The 20139-nt window shown below is 47.3% G+C and overlaps 1 protein-coding gene and 1 long non-coding RNA gene across 3 annotated transcripts in view; one reads left to right on the forward strand and one right to left on the reverse strand.

The window, feature by feature from the left end:
• GPAT3 (glycerol-3-phosphate acyltransferase 3) overlaps positions 1-10711 on the forward strand; it is a 58426-nt gene extending 47715 nt beyond the window's left edge. For both annotated transcript variants that reach the window (XM_032334817.1, XM_032334818.1), the window contains 5 exons: positions 1064-1119; positions 2083-2168; positions 3776-3904; positions 4621-4700; positions 9473-10711. In XM_032334817.1, coding sequence (XP_032190708.1) covers positions 1064-1119; positions 2083-2168; positions 3776-3904; positions 4621-4700; positions 9473-9569 — 448 coding nt within the window. In that variant the 3' untranslated portion in view covers positions 9570-10711. The remainder of the gene's footprint in view (positions 1-1063; positions 1120-2082; positions 2169-3775; positions 3905-4620; positions 4701-9472) is intronic.
• Positions 10712-18530: 7819 nt separating this feature from the next.
• Positions 18531-19676, reverse strand: LOC116585307. Its single transcript, XR_004283556.1, has 3 exons — positions 19445-19676; positions 18848-19007; positions 18531-18583 (listed from the first exon to the last, which is right to left on the reverse strand). It is a non-coding gene; the product is annotated as an uncharacterized LOC116585307 (long non-coding RNA).
• Between the last annotated feature and the right edge of the window lie 463 nt (positions 19677-20139).

Raw genomic sequence — 20139 nt, forward strand, 5'->3', positions numbered from 1 at the left:
ACTGAGTAAAGAGTTGGCTGATTTCTTGCCGGAAGTCCGTTCTCACTTAAGTCCATCTAGAGACAGAGCTAAAGCTCTTTATGAAACAGGAGGCTTGAGGATTTGGAATAGAGATGAGCTACCAGAAGCTTTTATTGGGTAACAGCTTTTTGTCTGAGGCCTTTAACTGCAGGCCCTGTGGTTTATTGCTTCTAGAAACATGAAGGTGTGCCCTATTTTTCAGAGTAAAATGAAAAGTCCTTATTGAAATCTGTTTAAGGTCAGTGAAACTATTCCCCAGTTGGAGAGTATTTATCATTGAGTGGCACACTGGGGGCTCTAAGTCTCTATGTGAGCCTTCCAGCGCCTGGAGAGCAGTTGGAAATCCAGGGCTGGCCCACGGAAGGCAGGACTCAAGGCGGAAGCCCCTTCTCAGCTTTATGGTGTCCGTGTCAGAGGACAGCTGAGCCTACTTATTTAAGGAGTTTCTGTATACTTCATGGCCATGAGGCCGACTGGTCCAGCAATCAGTATTCCCATTTTCAGATGACAAACACATAAGTCCATGGAAAAGAACACAACCCTCCTGACATGGGGGCCCCAGAGCCCATGTCCGTGATGACCTCAAATCCTTTGTTAGGAGTCGGCAGAAGGCACTGAAGTTGGCTAGCTGTGACATGAGAGCAACGGAAATAGTACAGATGACCTTCGGCTTTTTATTTTTTTTTATTTTTTTTTTTTAAAGATTTTATTTATTAATTTGACAGAGAGAAATCACAAGTAGACGGAGAGGCAGCCAGAGAGAGAGAGAGAGGGAAGCAGGCTCCCTGCTGAGCAGAGAGCCCGATGCGGGACTCGATCCCAGGACTCTGAGATCATGACCTGAGCCGAAGGCAGCGGCTTAACCCACTGAGCCACCCAGGCGCCCGACCTTCGGCTTTTTTGAAAAGGGCCAATTTGAGTTGGTTCCCTTTACTTATGTCTTATTTTTCCCTCCTTCTTGCGGTACAATCGTCTTTGTGCTGACAGAGTGTGGGGGGACCTTCATGGAGGCGGCGTTTTGACCCGTTGTTCTTCTTCACAGACTGAAAGAACACGTTGCTGATAAGAAAAAACTACCCATATTAATCTTTCCTGAAGGTAAGGAAGGGCGGCTGCTGACCAAGCCTTAGTTGACAAGGACCGGCCCGAAAAGCGTGGGAGGGCTGGGTTGTTCCGGACCAGCATTCTGGGTCCAGATCTGCCGTCCCCCAGGAATGAGCTGCCCTTCTCTGGGCTGGTAATCCCTTGCTTTCTTTTGACATTTGATGGAAGTCATGATGTTTTGTTCTTGTTTTTGTTTTTGGAAGTCATGGTGCCTTTTTGATCTTAAAACTCATTTCTGTGTAATGAACTTGGACAGGTATTGTTCATAATTTTTCAAAAGTCCTTATTTTTATTTTTTATTTGTAAAAGATTTTATTTATTTATTTGAGAGAGAGAGAGAGAGATAGTGAGAGCACAAGTGGGAAGAGAGGGAAAAGCGACTTCTGGCTGGGCAGGCAGCCTGTTGTGGGGCTTGATCCAGGACCCCAGGATCATGACCTGAGCCTAATGCAGACGCTTAACCGACTGAACCACCCCGGGGCCCCTCAAAGAGCCTTATTTTAAAGTATTGAGATTGTCACCTATTATGCCGAAGTTATATCACTAGAGCATTTAATAACAAAGCAAAAGTTTGTTATGAAATTTGAGTAGAGCTGTTGAGTTACTTCCTTAAGCAGGGATTGATCTGTATCACAAAATGATAGTAAACTATGATTTTGCTATGATTTATTTTATATCAAAATAATTCCTTTTAAATTTTGTTTGAGGGATGCCTGGGTGGCTCAGTTAGTTAAGTGTCTGCCTTTGGCTCGGGTCATGATCCCAGGGTCCTGGGATTGAGTCCCACATTGGGCTCCCTGCTCAGCATGGAGCCTGCTTCTCCCTCTGCCTGCTGCTCCCCCTGCTTGTGCTCTCTCGTTCTCACTGACTCTCTCTCAGATAAAACAAAACAAAATAAAATAAAGTTTGTTTAAAAAACCCACCTTTAAAAACCACCTCCTTTCCACTGCTCTGCAGGGACTTGCATCAACAACACTTCAGTCATGATGTTTAAAAAGGGAAGCTTTGAAATTGGAGGAACCATACATCCAGTTGCAATTAAGGTAAAACAGGTGCCCCTTCCTGGCCCCCCCAAAAGGGCAGTGACTCAGTAACTTTATTTTGATATAACTTCAACCTTAAAATCTGAAAGAATAACAAGCCCTTGTATACCCTTCTCCCTGCCCGAGCTTTATTAAAATATATTGACCTGTAACATCGTGTAAGTTCATAGTATACCATATGTTGGCTTGATACACTCACGTACTGCAAAGTGCTTGCTGCCACCAGAGTTTTAGCGAACACCTCCGTCAGATCACGTAATTACTAGTTCTTTGTTACGAGCTGTTCTCTTAGCAACTTTCAAGTGTATAATCAAGTATTTCTAACTATAGTCACCATGCTGTGCATTAGGTCCCCAGAACTCATTTATCTTAGAACGGAACGCTTGTGCCCTTCGACCAGCATCTCCCTGGTTCCTCCACCTCGTCTGCTCTCCTCCTGGGCCCCGGAGCACCACCGTCCTAGTCTCTGTTTCTGTCAGTTCAGCTCTTTCAGACTCTGCATATAAATGATACTACAGAGAACTTACCTTTCTCTGAGTTACATGACTTAGCATGGTGCTTTCAAGGTCCAGCTGTTGTCACGAATGTCAGCATTTCCTTCTTTCTCGCGGCTCAGTAGCATTCCATTGGGTATACACTACGTCTCCCTTCCCGGTTCATCTGTTGGCAGACATATAGGCTGTTTCCAGATCTTGGTTCTTATGAATACTGCGCTGCAATGACTGTGGGGTACAGATATCTCTTCAAGATCTTTCCATTTCCTCTGGCTATATACCCCAAAGCAGGATTGCTGGGTCATGTGGTAGTTCCATTTTTGATTCTTTGAGGACTCACACTGTTTTCTCTAGTGACTGTACTGATTTACATCCCCACCACCATTCCCTTTTCTCTATATCTGTCTTTTCTTTTTTCAAATCTGTTTTACATAATTGCATTCTGCGCTAGATGTAATTTGAAGAAAATGAGTTATAATTTTCTGCTAAGCCAGAATGTTTAGAAACCACAAGTTTAAACTTTCTCAGTTTGTAAACTGAGTCTCAGAGACGTCATATAATCTGCCTCCCAGTCACACAGCTGGTTGGTGGAGAAATTGTGATGTCATTATATTAGAACTATTTAGCCAACCAGCAAATTCTAAAGACCTCCTGTGTATAAGGTCTTCCTCAAGGCCTTTGTGTACTTGTTACTCAGATTCACCAACTGTTCGCATTTTTCCCTGTTTGCTGGATATTTCTCTCTCTATGGATGTGTGTACAGACAGGTCCCCGGGGACAGGGTGCCTGGCATCATGTTGAGTAATGAAGACATAGTCAGTAATAAGCAGAAGAGTAATGGTGCCCACTTTTGCCCACCTTCAGTTAAGTGGGGAGACCGATCTTTCGGACTCGGGGGGAATAACCCTCTTGTTGCAGCTCTCTGGGGTTCGGGTCAGAGGAGTCAGCTGGCCCGGTTTACTTCTTCAATCCCTTCTGTCAAACGAAGTAGCTTCTCTTTCTCTGGGGGTCTGATAGACATGTTTGGCTTGTCATCTTAGAACCACTGATATGGATAAGAGAGGCCACCACTTTGTTCATAACTGGGATGTATTTTCTTTTCTTTTTTCTCAGTATAACCCTCAGTTTGGGGATGCATTTTGGAACAGTAGTAAGTACAACATGGTGAGCTACCTGCTTCGAATGATGACCAGCTGGGCCATCGTCTGTGACGTGTGGTACATGCCCCCCATGACCAGAGAGGTATCTATCTATAGGTAGCAACTGGTCTTTGGTGCTTTATCCAGTCAGATCACGGCGAGAAAACTTACGTAGAATCCTGGGTGCCTCCCTTACCCCCATTAGCTAGAGATGGACTTCCTTTCTGCTTTCTCAGCAAATGGGTCATTTAAAGTAAAAAATTGTATTCAGGTTTCTTCAAATCAGGCTATTTTGTATTCAGAGACTTTTTTCCATAATTGTTTTTACAGTTGCTGTTGGTTTAGTGAACCTACAGATATTATGGAATGTTGTATGTTGGAGAAGACTAATAAAGAGTGTAATAAATATATATACATGAGAGATACAAATTAAACAATACAGTACTTCATTTTCTTGATAGAACAAATGATATTTGCTATGATTGAGAACAGTGCTGAGCTAAAATGTGAATCTTCCTTTTTAGAAAAGAGACAGAGAGAAAGAGCGCAAGGACATGTGCATGTGGGGGAGAGGGGAAGAGGGAGAGAGATTCTCTTAAGCAGGTGTCATGCCCAGTGTGGAGCCTGATGTGGGACTGGATCTTACCACCCTGAGATCGTGACCGAAGCTGAAAGCAAGAGTCAGACACTGAACTGACTGAGACACCCACCGCCCCTGAATCTTACATTTTAAAACAAATCTGAAGACTATGATAAATTTATTCAAGAATTATTTGAAAACTCTATTCCCACCATGTGCTGTAACTGTCATTTCCCCAGGAAGGAGAAGACGCCGTCCAGTTTGCTAACAGGGTTAAGTCTGCCATTGCTGTGCAAGGAGGGTTGACTGAGCTTCCCTGGTAAGACATTTTCAGAAGTACTGTCATTTTCTTTTTATTAAAAAATCACTTTCAATAATGTCATTGATTGTACTGGTTAGCAGAGGTTTAGCTGAAAGTGACTGTGGTTTACGTAAAAGGGCGGTGGCTTCGAGAAGGTAGAGGTTTGCCCCTCCTGCTTAAACGTGGGCAGTGCAGGCTGGTGTGACGGGTCCTTCCGTGTTCTCCACCCTCCGTGTGCCTCCGCCACAGGGGCCCGGACGCCTGCTCCAGCGCTACTCCACGTGGAGAAAATGGCCCGCGGGAAGGAATGGAAGTAGGGGCCCACGCATCTCTTTAAGAGCACGGGATGGGTGCTGGGAATGTCACGTCCACCTCTTGGCTCGACCTCAAGTTATGTGATAAGAAGGCTGGCGAATGCCATCTTTGTTCCCGAAGGCCCTATGTCTAGCTAAAACGGAAGGTTCTTTTGCTGAAGAAGAAAGTGAGAATAGATTTGGGGGTGGGGAATGGGCCCTGGGAGCAGGGGCAGTGTATGGGCTTGTTCATACTTAACGCTCGCTGTGACTCTGTTGAAGAAAACTTAAAGACTTGAAAGGAAATAAGTGAAATATTTTAGTTATGGGAACTTTGGATTTAATTTTTTGTTTGAGGAAAGTTGTGTGTAGGTGAGTGTTTTAGTCGGCTTGGGCTGCCATAACAAACTACCACAACCCCAGCGGCTTAAACAGCAGAAATGTATTTTCTCACAGTTCTGAAGGCTGGTAGTCTGAGATCAGGGTGCCAGCAAGGTCGCTTTCTGGTCAGGGCTCTCTCTCCCTTTCAGCTGGCAAACGGCCACCTTCTCGCCTTTGTGTGAATTTGGGGAGAGAGGGTGAGAGAAGACAGCAGGCTCACAGGTGTCTCTTCTTATAGGGGCACTAGTCCTACCTTGAAAATTAGTGACTGCTCTTAAGGCCTCATGTAAAACTAATTACTTCCCAAGGATTCCATCTCCAAATACCATCTTACTAGGGGTTAGGTCTTCACTATGTGAATTTGGGGAAGTGTATATACTTTCAGTCTGTATTAATGAGGGGTAACTCTACCTACGTTATAATGGGAGATGAATCATACTTCAGATCCTGTAAGTTCATTAAGTTCCCCTGTTTATCTTTTTTTGGTGTTTTCAAAACATTTCGCATGAAGAGTTTGCTGGAGGCACTTAGAGTCACATTCTCGGAGCAGGATTTGGCTGAGTCAGGCTCAGCCTGTTGCCACGAACTCCTGAACCTGCAGAGGGACCCAGGACTGCTCAGGAATTAAACTTCTGGAATAAGAACTAATAAGGACTAGCTGGATCCTTTTTTTTTTTTTTTTTAAGATTTTATTTATTTATTTGTCAGAAAGAGAGAAAGAGAACACAAGCAAGGGAAGGGGCAGAGGGGGAAGCAGGCTTCCTGCTGAGCAGAGAGCCCAATGTGGGGCTCGATCCCAGGACGCTGGATCATGACCTGAGTCCAAGGCAGACGCTTCACTGACTGAGGCCCCCAGGCGTCCTGCCAGCTGGATTCTTATACTTCTTTATGCAAGGCTGGGGGATGTCTCCAGAATATTTTATCCATTCATATACCTCTTTTTTTTTTTTTTAAGCTTTTGTTTCTTAATTTGTCAGAGTGTGCGCATAAGCAGGGGGAGAGGAAAGCAGAGGCAGAGGGAGAAGCAGGCTTCCCACTAAGCAAGAAGCCCGATGTGGGATTGGACCGCAGGACCCTGGGATCATGACCCCAGCCGAAGGCAGGCGCTTCACTGACTGAGCCCCCCAAGCGCCCTCCATTCATGCATCTTGATACAACCCATTTTGCCCAGGAAACTTGCTTCTGGCATCCGTTATGCTAATTAGGAAGCCACTAATTTCTGTAGTGAAAACCCATTTCTAAAATTCTTGTGTGAATTAACAAGGTTTAGGAAGTTGATAGAAAACAAAGGCAGCTGGAGCCTTATAGTGGCAGCTGCGGAGGGTGGCCTCTAATTCCATGCCCCGCGGACCGCCCCCGGGGTGTGAGTTCCTGACTTAACAGCCACCTGGCTGGCCCTAAGGTCAGGATGAGGGTCAGGAGAGGTTGAAACAAATATTTGTATCACACTACCTAAGCCAAAATATGGGAAACTAAATTACGGATACCACAGCATCCTGAAATGACAGACTTCCACAGGTCCTAGCTTATAAATGCCCTAGTGAGCCAAGTTCACTCTGCATCTGGCTTTCTCTTTCCTGCTCCTTGTTTTCATTTCTTTACTCTGCTTTTTCTCACCTGACTTCTCAGCCCTGCTTCTGCCCTGAAGCCATATGAAAATCTTGGAGCTTCGGACACCAAAGAGAGGAAGAAATCCTTGAAAGATAATAGCCTACCCAAGTCAGCCACAGGACAGATCTCATTCAGATTGGCTTAAACAAAATCTGTCAGAAAGCATCCTTAGGGGGTGCCTGGGTGGCTCAGTGGTTTAAGCATCTGCCTTCAGTTCAGGTTATGATCTCAGGGTCTTGGGATGAGCCCCATGTCAGGCTTCCTGCTCGGCGGGGAGTCTGTTTCAACCTTTCCCTCTGCCCACCACCCCGCATCGCCACTTGTGCGCGTTCTCCCTCAAATAAGTAAGTATAATCCTTAAAAAAAAAATCCTAAAAAAATGATCCTCAGAATTTTTCAATTCCCTTTTATTGGGCCGTATGCAATTTTGTTATAAATGATTACTTTTAATTACTTAACTTCTTCTTTAAAAAATAAAAGCCTCACCGCCTTTTCAGGTGTGTGTGTCATTCACACACTCGGTATGAATTTTTTTTCTAGATTAAATGGGAACTCGACTGTATCATCTTAAACAGGCTTATATATATGGCTGCTGGTCTCCTCAGGAACTCAAATCTGCTGCCATTGCAAAGGGGAATTGGGCAAAACTTTAAAGTCTCTAGAAGGGGTAAGGCACAGTTGGGGTGCTCAGAGCAGTATGTTTTCTCGGTGCTTGAGTTGCCTCAAAATAATGTCAGGATGCTTGGGGCAAATGTTGCTTTTTCGTCAGTTTTGGCCTGGACCTTAGGAAAGAAAGAATGGTCTTTCTTCTGCCTCTCCCTCTGCCACTGAGTTCTTACTATTCAGAATTCACATAAATGCAGTGAATAGTTAGAGGTAGCTCCTTTGGATAAAAGAGGCTTTTGGGGACAATTCTGGGGAGCTAACAACAATTTATAACCTGTTTCAAGGGAATTTCCTCCAGCTGAGCCCCTGGAAGATGTGTGGAGCTCAGTCTATTCCAAGTCGAGGACTTGTTGTGGGCTGTGTCCTGGATTTGAGTCTGGATTTGGTTCAGGCAGGCGCTTGTTTGTCGGTCAAGTTCTGTCTTCGTGGCATTGAGTTCATGGGCTAACCTGTGACCCGTTCATCATCATCAGAGAGCACTTGGTAAACATTCGTGCTTAGCTGGGTTAAAATTAAACAGGCACAGTGTGAAGTAAGCAAGTTCACCGTCCACGCACCCTAGGAGTTCAAAATCAAAGACATTACATTAGGAGAGAAATTGTGGCCCCTTATAATCCAGTCTCCTGCCAGAGCTTCCACTTTGTTGTTTCTTTGTGTTGTCCGAAGAAGGAAAGGTGTGCAGAGTCCTTATAACCCAGGCAGCGCTGTTTTTACCACTCTGGACAGAGTCCAAAGATTCACAGGCTCTGAATTCGGGAATGCTGCTTACACAGGCACTAACTACTGCTTCAATGCAATTTATGATTTTGTTGTTTGTTTTTATTCGGAGTCTGTTTTGGAATAGGGAAGATTATAAATACTTGAAATAGGTAGTGCTTTGAATGAAAATACAACTTGGTAGACATAGGATTAGATATGAATAATGATTAACCCATCTATCTTTAAGTAATTTACCCATATACATACAGTACCCTCACCATTACTTGTGTGTATATTTTAAGTGTTCCAGGTGATTTTCTAGTTGACATAAGACACAAGTTGATTAGATGAAAGAAAACAATACTTTGCTTTCCTTGGGGGAAAGGAGAGGTAAACAATCCTAGTTTTAATATAAAGTCCAAATATGAGTATAGCGACCCCAAATTCTAAAAAGAAACTGTGTGGAGATATTGTTCTATATTTTGTTTATTTCTTTAACTTATTTTTTTGAGAGAGAGAGAGAGAGAGAGAGGCTAGGGGTGGAGGCAGAGGAAGAGACTCAAGGAGGCTCCATGCCTGGTGCAGAGCCTCATGCGGGGTTTGATCTCTTGACTCTGAGATCATGATCTGAGCCAAAATCAGAGTCGGTCACTTAACTGACCTAGCCACCCAGGCGCCCCTGACTTTTTTATTCTATATGCTAGTCAAGCGTCAGAGGGATTGCTCCTTCCCCAAAGTACTCCGCTGTGGTGCGTGGTAGAACAGGGACTGAAACCTGGGTCTTTCTGCTTTCAAAGCCTGCGTTCTTTGGCCCATGGCCATTTATTTTATTTTATTTTATTTTTTTTTTAAAGATTTTATTTATTCATTTGACACAGAGAGATCACAAGTAGGCAGAGAGGCAGGCAGAGAGAGAGAGAGGAGGAAGCAGGCTCCCCGCAGAGAACCCAATGCGGGACTCGATCCCAGGACCCTGAGATCATGACCTGAGCCGAAGGCAGCGGCTTAACCCACTGAGCCACCCAGGCGCCCTAGCCCATGGCCATTTAAGTGTCGTGGCACAACCAGGTATTAGCAGCTCATGCTTTTTAACCCACTGTTGGGTTTGTATCTTTTATTTATTTGCCTTTTTAATCCCAGGGATGGAGGGCTGAAGAGAGCAAAGGTGAAGGACACCTTCAAGGAGGAGCAGCAGAAGAATTACAGCAAGATGCTTGTGGGCAACGGGTCTCTCTGAGTCGGACTCCGTGCTACCCTGGCCACCAAGCTGGCTTCCCAGAACCAGCCCCTAGAAATGGAATGTGCTGGGGTTTTTTGGCGAGGGAGTAGAGTGTAGTTTTGTTTTACTGTTTTGGTTTATTTGCTGCTGTTGTTAATCTTTTCTACAGGTTGGATCGTCTCTACCTCTTTATGCCAAAAGCAGAACCCAGCGGGGTCGGGGGGCGTTTCAGCTTTTGTTGTCGCTATAGCAGTAGCCTCATGAATTGTAAGGTAGTTTACTGAGTTAACAGATCCTGCCTTTTGTAAGATGATGACGTCATCGTTAATCAAATGAAATACTTCTGCAGGGAAAAAGTGCTTCTCAAACACTTTTGGAACTCACTGTGTTTCTCAAAAAAAATCCGCCTTGCTCTCTTCGTGATTAATTTTCTCACTCCTCCCCTTACCTCTCCTTCAGTCCCTTGAACAGTGAGATCACACATCGGTTCAAGGGCCCCTCCATGGCTACCTTCTACTGCAAGATCGAAAAGAAAAATGGAGGATGTTCTTTAGGAGAAAGGGCAGATTTGTGGCCGCTTGATCTGAAAGTTGAAAGCAAATGTAAATATTTTTTTTTACTAGTGTGTTAGAGGCGAACTTCAATTTGGTCAGCTGTACCAAAGAAAAGTGTGTGCAGGTTACTGTGTGTGTTTATAGGTAGGTGAATTTTGAATAAATGCTTTTAGCTGGCAACTGCTGATAAAGTTTTAAGTTTTCCTTGTTTGTACACTAAAGATCTATATCTAGTGCCTCTCCTATCTCCTGATTTGATGTTGTACTGAAACGTGTTTTCAAACAGGAGGAGCCCTTAACAACCACACGTCACGTTGTCTTCAGCGGGGGTCTGAGTGAGCCCCTCACCCTCCACCCCTTTGAGGTTTCTTTCAGAATGTTGCCAGTTCCTTAAACAGAAAAATAAGTGGAAAAATTACCTTTTGGAAACTGAGCCTTAAATTTTTTAAAGGGGAAATAAGTGTTTCCCGACTCACACAGCATAAGCAATGTTCGATGGCAATGTAATGCCGTGTTATACTCGGAGAGTATTGTCTCTCTTCCGGTAACCATGTACAAAATGTGAAACTGTCTCACAGTGAATATAAATAAATTCTATATTTCTAAGTGTGTGTCCATTGTGTTCCCTCTCCTCTACCCTCTTCTGGTTTGGGGTAAGTTAAATTTTTTCTTCTTATAAACAAAGATTGTTTCCTTTCCATATCAGTGACATTAGCTAGATTTTGTTGGACCGGACGTCTGGGAAGTGAGAATGTGAACAGCTAGTTTTGTTTGTTTTTTTCTTTTTTTGGTAGCCTGGTTATCTGGACTTTGACCCTGTGAACTCTGCCTTGAGCAAGCCATAGACTTCACTTAATTGGTAGGTGAACTCGGGCAACTCTCTTCCAACTGACTCTAGGTATGCCCAGCGCAGCCCTATCAGTCGTACTTCCGTCGAACCAGATGGGTCTGATGCCAAAGGAACTTCTGTAACCAGTTTCCCCAACGGTCACTGCTCTTCTGGTCTTCCATGCTCCCCCCATCCTTTTTACTGTGTTCCTACCCTTTGTTTCTTAACTTCGATCTTTCTTTTTCTTTTTTAAAATTTTGATTTTAAGTAATTTCTACACCCAGTGGGGGCCTGAACCCATCACCCTAAGATCAGGAGTTGCGAGCTCCACGGATTGAGGCAGGTAGGTGCCTGATTCTTCTCTTTGTTCTGGACTGAAAATCCGCAGATTCATTTATGGATGTTGGGGTGACTCTTCGTCTTTTTTTCCTCAGAGAGTTCCTTTTTCCCTTTCACTTTTCATATTCAGTATAACTTGAATTAATGCAGCCGCTTTATTAATTAGCCCACTTTTGGGAAAAGCAGATAGGACAGCTAACGACTGTTTTGTTCGGACACCAACGAGTGGTATATTTCCAAGAGCACTGTTAGAGCAGTGATAAATCACAAAGTCATTAGAAAATCTAATGCTATCTCAGTAAAAACTTTTGTGTGTCTTTGACTCACACCACTAATTTTCACGTTGTTTGGGGAATTGCCGTACTGCCGCAAACATGTTTGTGGTGAGCACATGTGGCTCAGACTTAGCCTGTGCTCTCTAGAAATTGCGTGTTTGCATTTGCCATCCCTATTATTGTATTATACCTACTTTAGAAATACTTTCCCCAGAGTTTCGTCTTCTAAACTTCTGAGTCATCTGTAATTATAACGGGATATCAAGGGTGGGGAGAATTTGGTAGAAAAATCCCATGAGATAAGACCTTTCATCTAACCTGTGCATAGATTCATTCATTGAGCCTCAAGTTTGCCTTTTTAAATTCCAAATCTGTCCTGGTCTTATTTACAGACACACTGTTCTAGGAATGCCAAGATTTTCTGAAATATCCTGGCATATTTTAGGATTGGACGAGCACCCATGGTAGGAAACAGTAAAGATACTCGAAGCATGGGAAATAGTCCTGGGTCATAGTCTGGAGCAAAGAACAGTCCTGAGGGAAGTTTCCTGGATAAGCAGACTTTCCGAGGCACATTCAGCTTTGTGGTGGCGGCTTGCCCGCATCCCTTTTGTACATATGCTGCACTTCGGGCATTCTGTTGGTAACTCGAGGGTTCTTCATTTCCCGTGGCTACAGATAATGTTCTGTGGTCATGAGGATGGCCTTTTGGCCAGAGTTGCTCTCAGTTTTGCTCTCTGAGATGAGGCTTTCCACCAGGCCTGAGGAGGATGTGATAGGAGGTGGGGCGAAGCCGGCATTCGGGACTGGGACCGAAAACTAGGGGTCCTGGTGAGGATCCTGACAGAAACTGTGGGCTTGCATTTGTTTATTTAGCACTGGTTTCTACTGCATCGATGCTGGTAGTATTCGACGTTATTTTTTGGAAGAACGGTTAAGTTGCTGAGACTGAGTCACCCAGACCTTTTCTGCTTGTGGCTCCAGCGCTCACAGGCGTGAGCTTCTGCTTCTCAGTTATCTTTTTCTTCACTGTGCAGTTGTAGAGTACACAAGTGTGTATGAAAGTGTGCAGGTACACTTCAAGGGCAATGGTACATTGCAAGCGTATTTCCCAGTGTTACTGGATATGTGTTACCCAGGCCAATAAGTAGAATGAATGACTGTATGTCCTAGAAGGCATGGAAAGTCATAACTTGTTATTCCATTTAATATTGGTGGACAGTAGTGTTGTTTATAGCTCTGTTGTAAATGTCTCCTGGTGTACACAAGAGTTTTTTTGCTAATTGGTACGTTTAATAGGAATTAAGATTTCTCCATAGTAGGATATCAGAATGTTTAACTTTAGTGTAGAAACCTCCAAACTGTTTCAAAAAGGTTGAATCATTTTACATGACGTGTCCGTGTAGGACAGCAACATTTATATTTAGTGTAACAACATATTTGGATTTATTTTTCATTATTTTATTTTGTACTTTCTCTTTCTTCCAGTTTTTCTCCTTTCTTGCCTTGTTTTCGACTTATTACTTTCATTTTCCCATTTTTTCTACTTAAATTGGAGGTTTATGGGTTTTTATTTGTTTTGTGGTTACCTTGTAAATTTCACCTTGCACACTTATCAAAGTGTAAAATGGGTCACTATCCTTTCACTCCGGGACAATACGAGGACCGCAGAACTTGAATTCCGGTCATTCCTCCAGCCCTCACCGATTCATATGATGCCATGAACTTCGGTGGCTGGCGTAATCCCACCAGTGAGCACCGCCGTTGCCAGCAGCTGCGTGCCTGTTACTTTATACTGGGTTATCCACACTTTTACCACTTTTTTTTTTTCATTCCTCACTTCTTAATTTTACTATCTGGGATCACAGTTTGATAATAGCTAAATCCCTGTTTTTGTTTTCTGAAAGTGTATTTTTTACTCACCCTTGAAAGTTATTGCTGGATGTAGAAGTGTGTGTTCAGATTGAGTCCTGTTTCTCCGAGCACATCAGAGATCGTTCTGTAGTTGGTATTGGGAAGTCAGCTACCAACCTGATTGTGGCATTTTTGGGGGTAATATTTCTTCTAGTGTATTTAAAATTGTTTCTTAGTTTTTGTTATTTTACAAGTTCACCCTGTTGTATCTAGGTGTAGATCTCTTGTTAATTATCTTGCCTGAGACAGGTTGGGTTCTTATCTGTGGACTGATAGTTTTTATCAATTCTCAGAAGTTCTCAGATACCCTTTGATGTATTGTCTTTGTTTCAATTCCGCACTCCCGTCTTTTTTTTTTTTTTTAATTAAAAAAATTTTTTTAGGATTTTATTTATTTATTTAACAGAGAGAGATCAAGTGGACAAAGAGGCAGGCAGAGAGAGAGGAAGAAGAAGGCTCTCTGCCGAGCAGAGAGCGCAGTGCAATTCGGGGCAGGATCCTAGGACCCTGGGATCATGACCTGAGCCAAAGGCAGAGGTTTTAACCCACTGAGCCACCCAGGTGCCCCAAATCCACTCCTGTCTTTTTAGAAGTCTGAGTAAGCAAATATTAGACATTCGCATTCTGTCCCACATCTCTTAATTCCCCCCTCCCCCCCTTTTTTTTTGAATCTTCCATTTCTTTGCTCTCTAGACTTTTTCTGGGCAATCTTCAGTTGTACTATTTCCCTAATGCCCCCTTCAGTTCTATCTGATCTACTGTTCTTTCACTGGTTTTTTTAGTTTTAGATTTTAGATTTCTCAGTTCTATGAGCTATATTTGGTTCTTTCTCAAATGTACTCACTCTTGAATAAGTTTTGAAATATCTTGTGTTTACTGATTTTGTATTTTTTCCAATAATTCCAAAATCTTACACCTTTTGAGGGCATGAGTTGTGCCCCCCGCACTGCTCCTCATTAATGGAGTCTTATTTCATTTTGTGTTTAGAGATGTTTCATGGTGATCTTTCATTTTCTATGGATTTTTATTGTTCATTAGGCTTTTCAGAGCAGGAATCAGCCAACTGTAGCTCAAAGGCTAAGTCCTGCCCTCTGCCTGTTTTGTAAATAAAATTTTATTGTAAGCCTGCCACACCTGTTTGTTTATTCTTTGTCCGTGTTTGCTTCCACATTATAGCAGCAGAGTCCAGTAGTGACCGCAGTGACTGGCCCACAGAGCTTAAAATATTTGCTCTCTGGTTCCTTACCCATAATAGTTTGCCCACTCCTACTCTAGGGCATTAGCAATCTGTACCACTTTAAACTAAATTATTGGTTTGAGGTTTATTGAACCATGTAAATAGTGAGAATTTAGCCAGTAAAACCCACATGAGAACCATCTTGTGGTTTTGAATTCTCTGCTTGAGACTCATCCATATTGCTGTGCATCTAAGCAGTACATTGCTTTTAATTGCCAGGTCGTTTTAAATCCTTTGGGGAAAATTATTTTTCCCTTTCACTTAGCAGTTGTGGTTAGCGCTGACATCTGGGAGTGGGGGATGGGTGATTTCTCCTTTATTCTTCTTCCCTGAAGGATGTACCCCTTTGAGATCTGATCTTCAAGGGAGACTAGAGATCTCACCGTGGGTGGGCGTTCACTCTTCTCTGTTGTTCCTCTGTTTGCTCTGCACGGGTTCCTTTGGTTTAGCCAATGCCTTCCCAACAGGTGGGCTCTGTGCTCTGCTGCTCTGAGTTAACCTATCTTCCCTCAATCTTCGGCCTGAGTAGTCATAACCTTCTTGCTAGTTTAAGAAAGTGTTCAAAATAATTTTCTCTTATCATATAAAAAGAGAGTGGGTTCTAAGTTGGGAGACAAAGATTCTAGAAAGCAACAACTCTAAATTAGAAAGAAGTTTCTCTGAGCCATTATTTTAGTATAAAGAACAAACTCTCAGCTTGAGAATCATAACTGTTCCTTCGTGAGTTAAATACTCAGATGAAGGTGCACAGGGTGATACAGACCAACACAGGAGAAGCTGTCAGGTCTCTAGCATTTGGAGAGAAGAAGTAACCTAATAGCATGAAAGCAGCTGCAGGCTCATTGGCACCCTCTGCATTGTGGTAAGCGGCAAGTTCCCTTGATGCCCATGTTACACCCTGGGCTGAGGTCTTGTCAGGGACTTCTATGGCACTTCATGGGGGCTCTATTACTGGAAAAGATGCCCGGGATAGCTTTGAAAATAGAGCATGTATTCTATCTTGGTGAACTACAATATTTTAGACCCTTTTGAGCTACATGCTACAGTTAGGGAGTGGGAAGAGCCAGACCAGAGAGTCCGTCTCCTGTCACTGTGAAACAGGATATGGATTTCTCTTGAAAATCAGTGAATCTAAGTTTTTAATTTTTCAGAAAAGCTTTGAAACTTAGATCCTTGAGTTGGTTAAGATACATCCTTGCCCATTAAAAAATCAATTGGGAATCCAAGGTTAGAGTATCTCTGCTTTATAAAGTAAAACACAGCTCTGGTGCCTGCGGTGTCCATCACCATTCTGGGTCTGGGGACACAGCTATGAGAAAGATGGCCAGGTTTATGGATATCTACTGAAGCAGATGGAAATTTATAAAAATCAAGAAGCGTGTTTGGACAAAACTATCCCAGTGAATTCACAGTGATCTTTAATTTTTTTCAGGTAAGCCTGGGATAGTGAGTGCCTAACCATTCCTTAGAAAGAGTTTGCAGAAAAGCAGGCTCCTGCAGTTACACAGTGTCAGAGGAATGTCACCCGATGACTGGGAGAAGGCAGTTCCCAGCAGGAACAGGGGCCTTGGCCCGAGATTGTGCCCAGAATTCCTAAAGGGGTCCCTAGGATGACATCTCCTCTGTAATCCATTGGGCGTCTCAACATCCAATAAGGGAAATTCTATGTCAAACAGAGAGAAGAAACAAAAACCAAACCAAAGCAAACCAAACCCCAAACAAGGGCCCTTTGAAAATAGGTGCAGACACAAAGGCACCTATTGAGGGATTCCAATTCCAGAAACCTCCAGAACACGTGCAGGAACAGAAAGAGAAAGCAGCTTAGGGCTTGCGAGGGGCCAGGTTGGGGGAAACAACGGGCAGGAGGGCTTGGGCTCAGGGTCTCCTCCTTTGGGGAAGGAGATAGCCTGCAACGATGTTCTGGGGCGTGGTGGCACAGCGTTGGGAATGCTCTTCATGCTCATGATGTGTTCAAGGGAAAACAAGAACTTTTATTTAAAATAAATAATACACAGCATACAGGAGATGGACGGAGACTAGAACGGTGACTCCGTACAGGAGAGGAAGAACACAGGGGGGGGGGATGAAACATTCTGGGGGGATGTCGGGGTCAGGGGATGGAACTGACGGCATTTTTCTGGGGAGATCTCCCCGCAGAGTTGTGGGCTCTGGATGCGGGTCTGGGAGTCCCGCAGGAGAAGGTGTAGGGGCAGGGGTGGGGCTAGGGGTGGGGACAGGGTCAGCAGTAGTGGCCAGTGCAGGATCCAGAGCAGGAGCTGGGTCAGAGGCAGGAACAGGAGCACAGGCAAGGGCAGGGAAAGGAGCAGGAGCAAATGAGAGGGACTGGGTCTGGGGCGGGAACAGGGGCCTAGGTAGGGCCAGGGGAAGGGGCAGTGGTCCTGGCAGGGCCAGGGGAAGGGATGGCGGCAGTTGAAGGGGAAGACGCAGGGGCAGGAGCTGGGTCTGGGGCAGGAACAGGGGCGCAGGCAGGGAAAGAGGCGGCCTTCTTGGCAGGGGCAGACGCAGGGGCAGGGGCAGGGGCAGATGCAGGGGCAGGGGAAGGGGCAGGAGCAGGAACTGAGGCAAGTGCCTTGGTGATGACTGGTTCAGGGTCAAGGGCAGGAGCTGGGTCTGGGGCAGGAACAGGGGCACCGGCAGGGAAAGAGGAGGCCTTCCTGGCAGGGGCAGGGGCAGGGTCAGGGTCAGGGTCAGGGTCAGGGACAGGGTCAGGGTCAGGGGCAGGGGCAAGAACAGGGTTAGGATTTGGGTCTGGGGCAGGTGTAGGGGCAGGTGCAGGGGCAGGACCTGGGTCTGGGGCACGTGCCGGGGCAGGTGCAGGGGCAGTGGCCCTGTCAGGGAAAGGAGAAGGGATAGGAGCGGGGGAATGGGCACGGGCAGGAGCTGGGGCAAGGGCAGGGGTGATGGCCTGGGCCAGGTCAAGGGCAGAAGCTGGGTCTGGGGCGGGAACAGGGGCCTAGGCAGGGTTAGGGGAAGGGGGAGTGTTCCTGGCAGGGCCAGGGGAAGGGATGGCGGCAGTTGAAGGGGAAGACGCAGGGACAGGGCCTGGGTCTGGGGCAGGAACAGGGAAAGTGGAGGCCTTCCTGGCAGGGGCAGGGGCAGGGGCAGGGGCAGGGCCAGGGGCAAGACCAGGGGTAGGACCTGGGTCTGGGGCAAGTGCAGGGGCAGTGGCCCTGGCAGGGAAAAGAGAAAGGACAGGGGCAGGGGCAGACGCAGGGGCAGGAGTAGGAGCAGGATCTGAGGCAAGTGCCTTGGTGATGACTGGGGCAGGGTCAAGGGCAGGAGCTGGGTCTGGGGCAGGAACAGGGGCACTGGCAGGGAAAGTGGAGGCCTTCCAGGCAGGGGCACGGGAAGGGGCAAGGGAAAGGGCAGGAACAGGGTTAGGACCTGGGTCTGGGGCCGGTGCAGGGGCAGGTGCCTGGGCAGTGGCCCTGGCACGGAAAGGCGGAGGGATAGGGGTGGGGGAAGGGGCAGGGGCAGGGGCAGGAGCTGGGGCAAGGGCAGGGGTGATGGCCTGGGCGAGGTCAAGGGCAGGAGCTGGGTCTGGGGCAGGAACAGGGGCCCAGGGAGGGGTCGGGGAAGGGATGGGACCAAGGGAGGATCTGGGTCAAGGGCCAGAACAGGAGCACAGGCAGGGGCAGGGGAAGTGGGAGTCGCTCTGGCAGGGGCAGGGGAAGGGGGAGCGGCAGGAGCAGCGGTGGGGGCAGGAGCAGGAGCCAGCTCTCCCCGGACAGCATCAGCATCTTCGTGGGCAGGCGCCCCGGCACTTGTGGGCTCCCGGTCTCCCGCCGAAGTGACTCCAGACACCATGCGCCCCTCCGGAGTTGCTGAAGTTGGGAGTGGGTCTAGCTCCTCCACTGGAGAAGCTGAGAGACGAGAGAAGGTCACCCACGGGCCTGCCTCTCCCTGTGGCTTTGCAGAGACAGAGCCCAGCCCGGGGCCTCCCGGAGAAGCCGCAGCCACGAAGGAACCCTCCCGGGGACGTCTCCCCGACTGCAGTCCACCCCCTGGGTGCTCCGAGCCAAGTCGAGGCTCCTGGCCCCACACCGGCCTGTGGGGGCTTCTCCCTGTGGGGCCCAGCACCGAGCCCTCCCCACACAGCCACAGGCACCCCACCCCAGCCTTCTCACCCTCGGACTTGGCCTCCGTGGGCTCCGTGTCCAGGACCGCAGTCCAGTGGAGTACCGCGGGCAGTGTTCTGGGAGGTACCGGAGGCCTTCCCAGGACCGGGGACTCCGGGGTCGGGGAGGAGTGCGTGTCTTCCCGCCTCCTTCCTAGTTCATCCGTGGCCTGCCAAGGCAGAGACGGGGAGTGTGCAAGAGGCGTCAGAGCCCTGCCCGGCCGTACCCACCGTGCTCCTGCCCAGTGCCCCTGCTTCTCCCAGATCCCACGCAGACCTGTGCGTGCACAGCCCCGCACCTGGGTCACTGACCCGTCCCTGCAGGGTCTCAGGATCAACCCTGGGCAGAAGGGTGCAGCCCCCACACTCCGTCCCACCTAGCCAGCCTTAACCTGGGGTGTGAACATGACCTGCCCACCAGGCATCTGACCCCTCATCAGCCTGCTCCTGCTCGGGGCGTCTCCACCCCCCATGAGCTCTCTTTACACACACACACACACACACACACACACACACACACACACATCCACAAACAGGGAGGAGACGTAGGCCTACACGGGTCGGTCAGAAGGTGTGGGGCTGTCTGACTTGAGCCTCCCGCTGTCACCTTTTGATTCTTTTTGCCAAAGGGCCAGAGTCGTCGGGGAAGCCTGACACGACCTGCCCAGTGGGGGGACGTGTTTGGCGGGCGAGCTCTCCTCTGCCTGCATCCTCTGGGCTTCGGTAGGCAGCAGCAGAACATGGCGCTTCCTTCAGGATCTGCCCAGAAATGAGCTGGGCAGGGGGGTTTTCTCTGGAATGTGGGTGCCTGGATACGTGGGTTCCAATTCCGTTGGGCTGTGTCGTCAGGGAAGTGAGGTCACCACTGCCTGGGGGCTCCTTACCCGACTTCCTGCTCCCACCAGAGCTCCCTGAGGGCGCCCCTCCCCCAGCTGCTCAAGGCTCCCCCTCCACCCCATGCCCTGTCCATCCAGTGACCCCCACACGGCCTCCCCACAGCCCCTGGGAGGCCTGGGTGCAGCAGTTGTCCCCGCTGGGAGGGCCCAGAGCTGGGTTCAGAAGGGGCTCCTGCTCCTCCTGCCCAGGACTGTGAGCCCGCACACACCCTGTGGCTCTCAGGGCCTCCCCAGGCTCCCCATCTGCACACTGGGGGTGTCCTGGCTTCTCCTTCTAGGGATGCCATCAGGGGTAGGACCCCTGCATACATTCCATCCCCGCTCTCCCAGGAGGCTGGTGCACACACTTGGCCAGGCACGGGTGAGCCAGGGGCTGGGCGGGGGCATGGAACACGGCCCAGAGGGG

This window comes from Mustela erminea, chromosome 2 (assembly GCF_009829155.1).
Source record: "Mustela erminea isolate mMusErm1 chromosome 2, mMusErm1.Pri, whole genome shotgun sequence".
Lineage (NCBI taxonomy): Eukaryota > Metazoa > Chordata > Mammalia > Carnivora > Mustelidae > Mustela > Mustela erminea.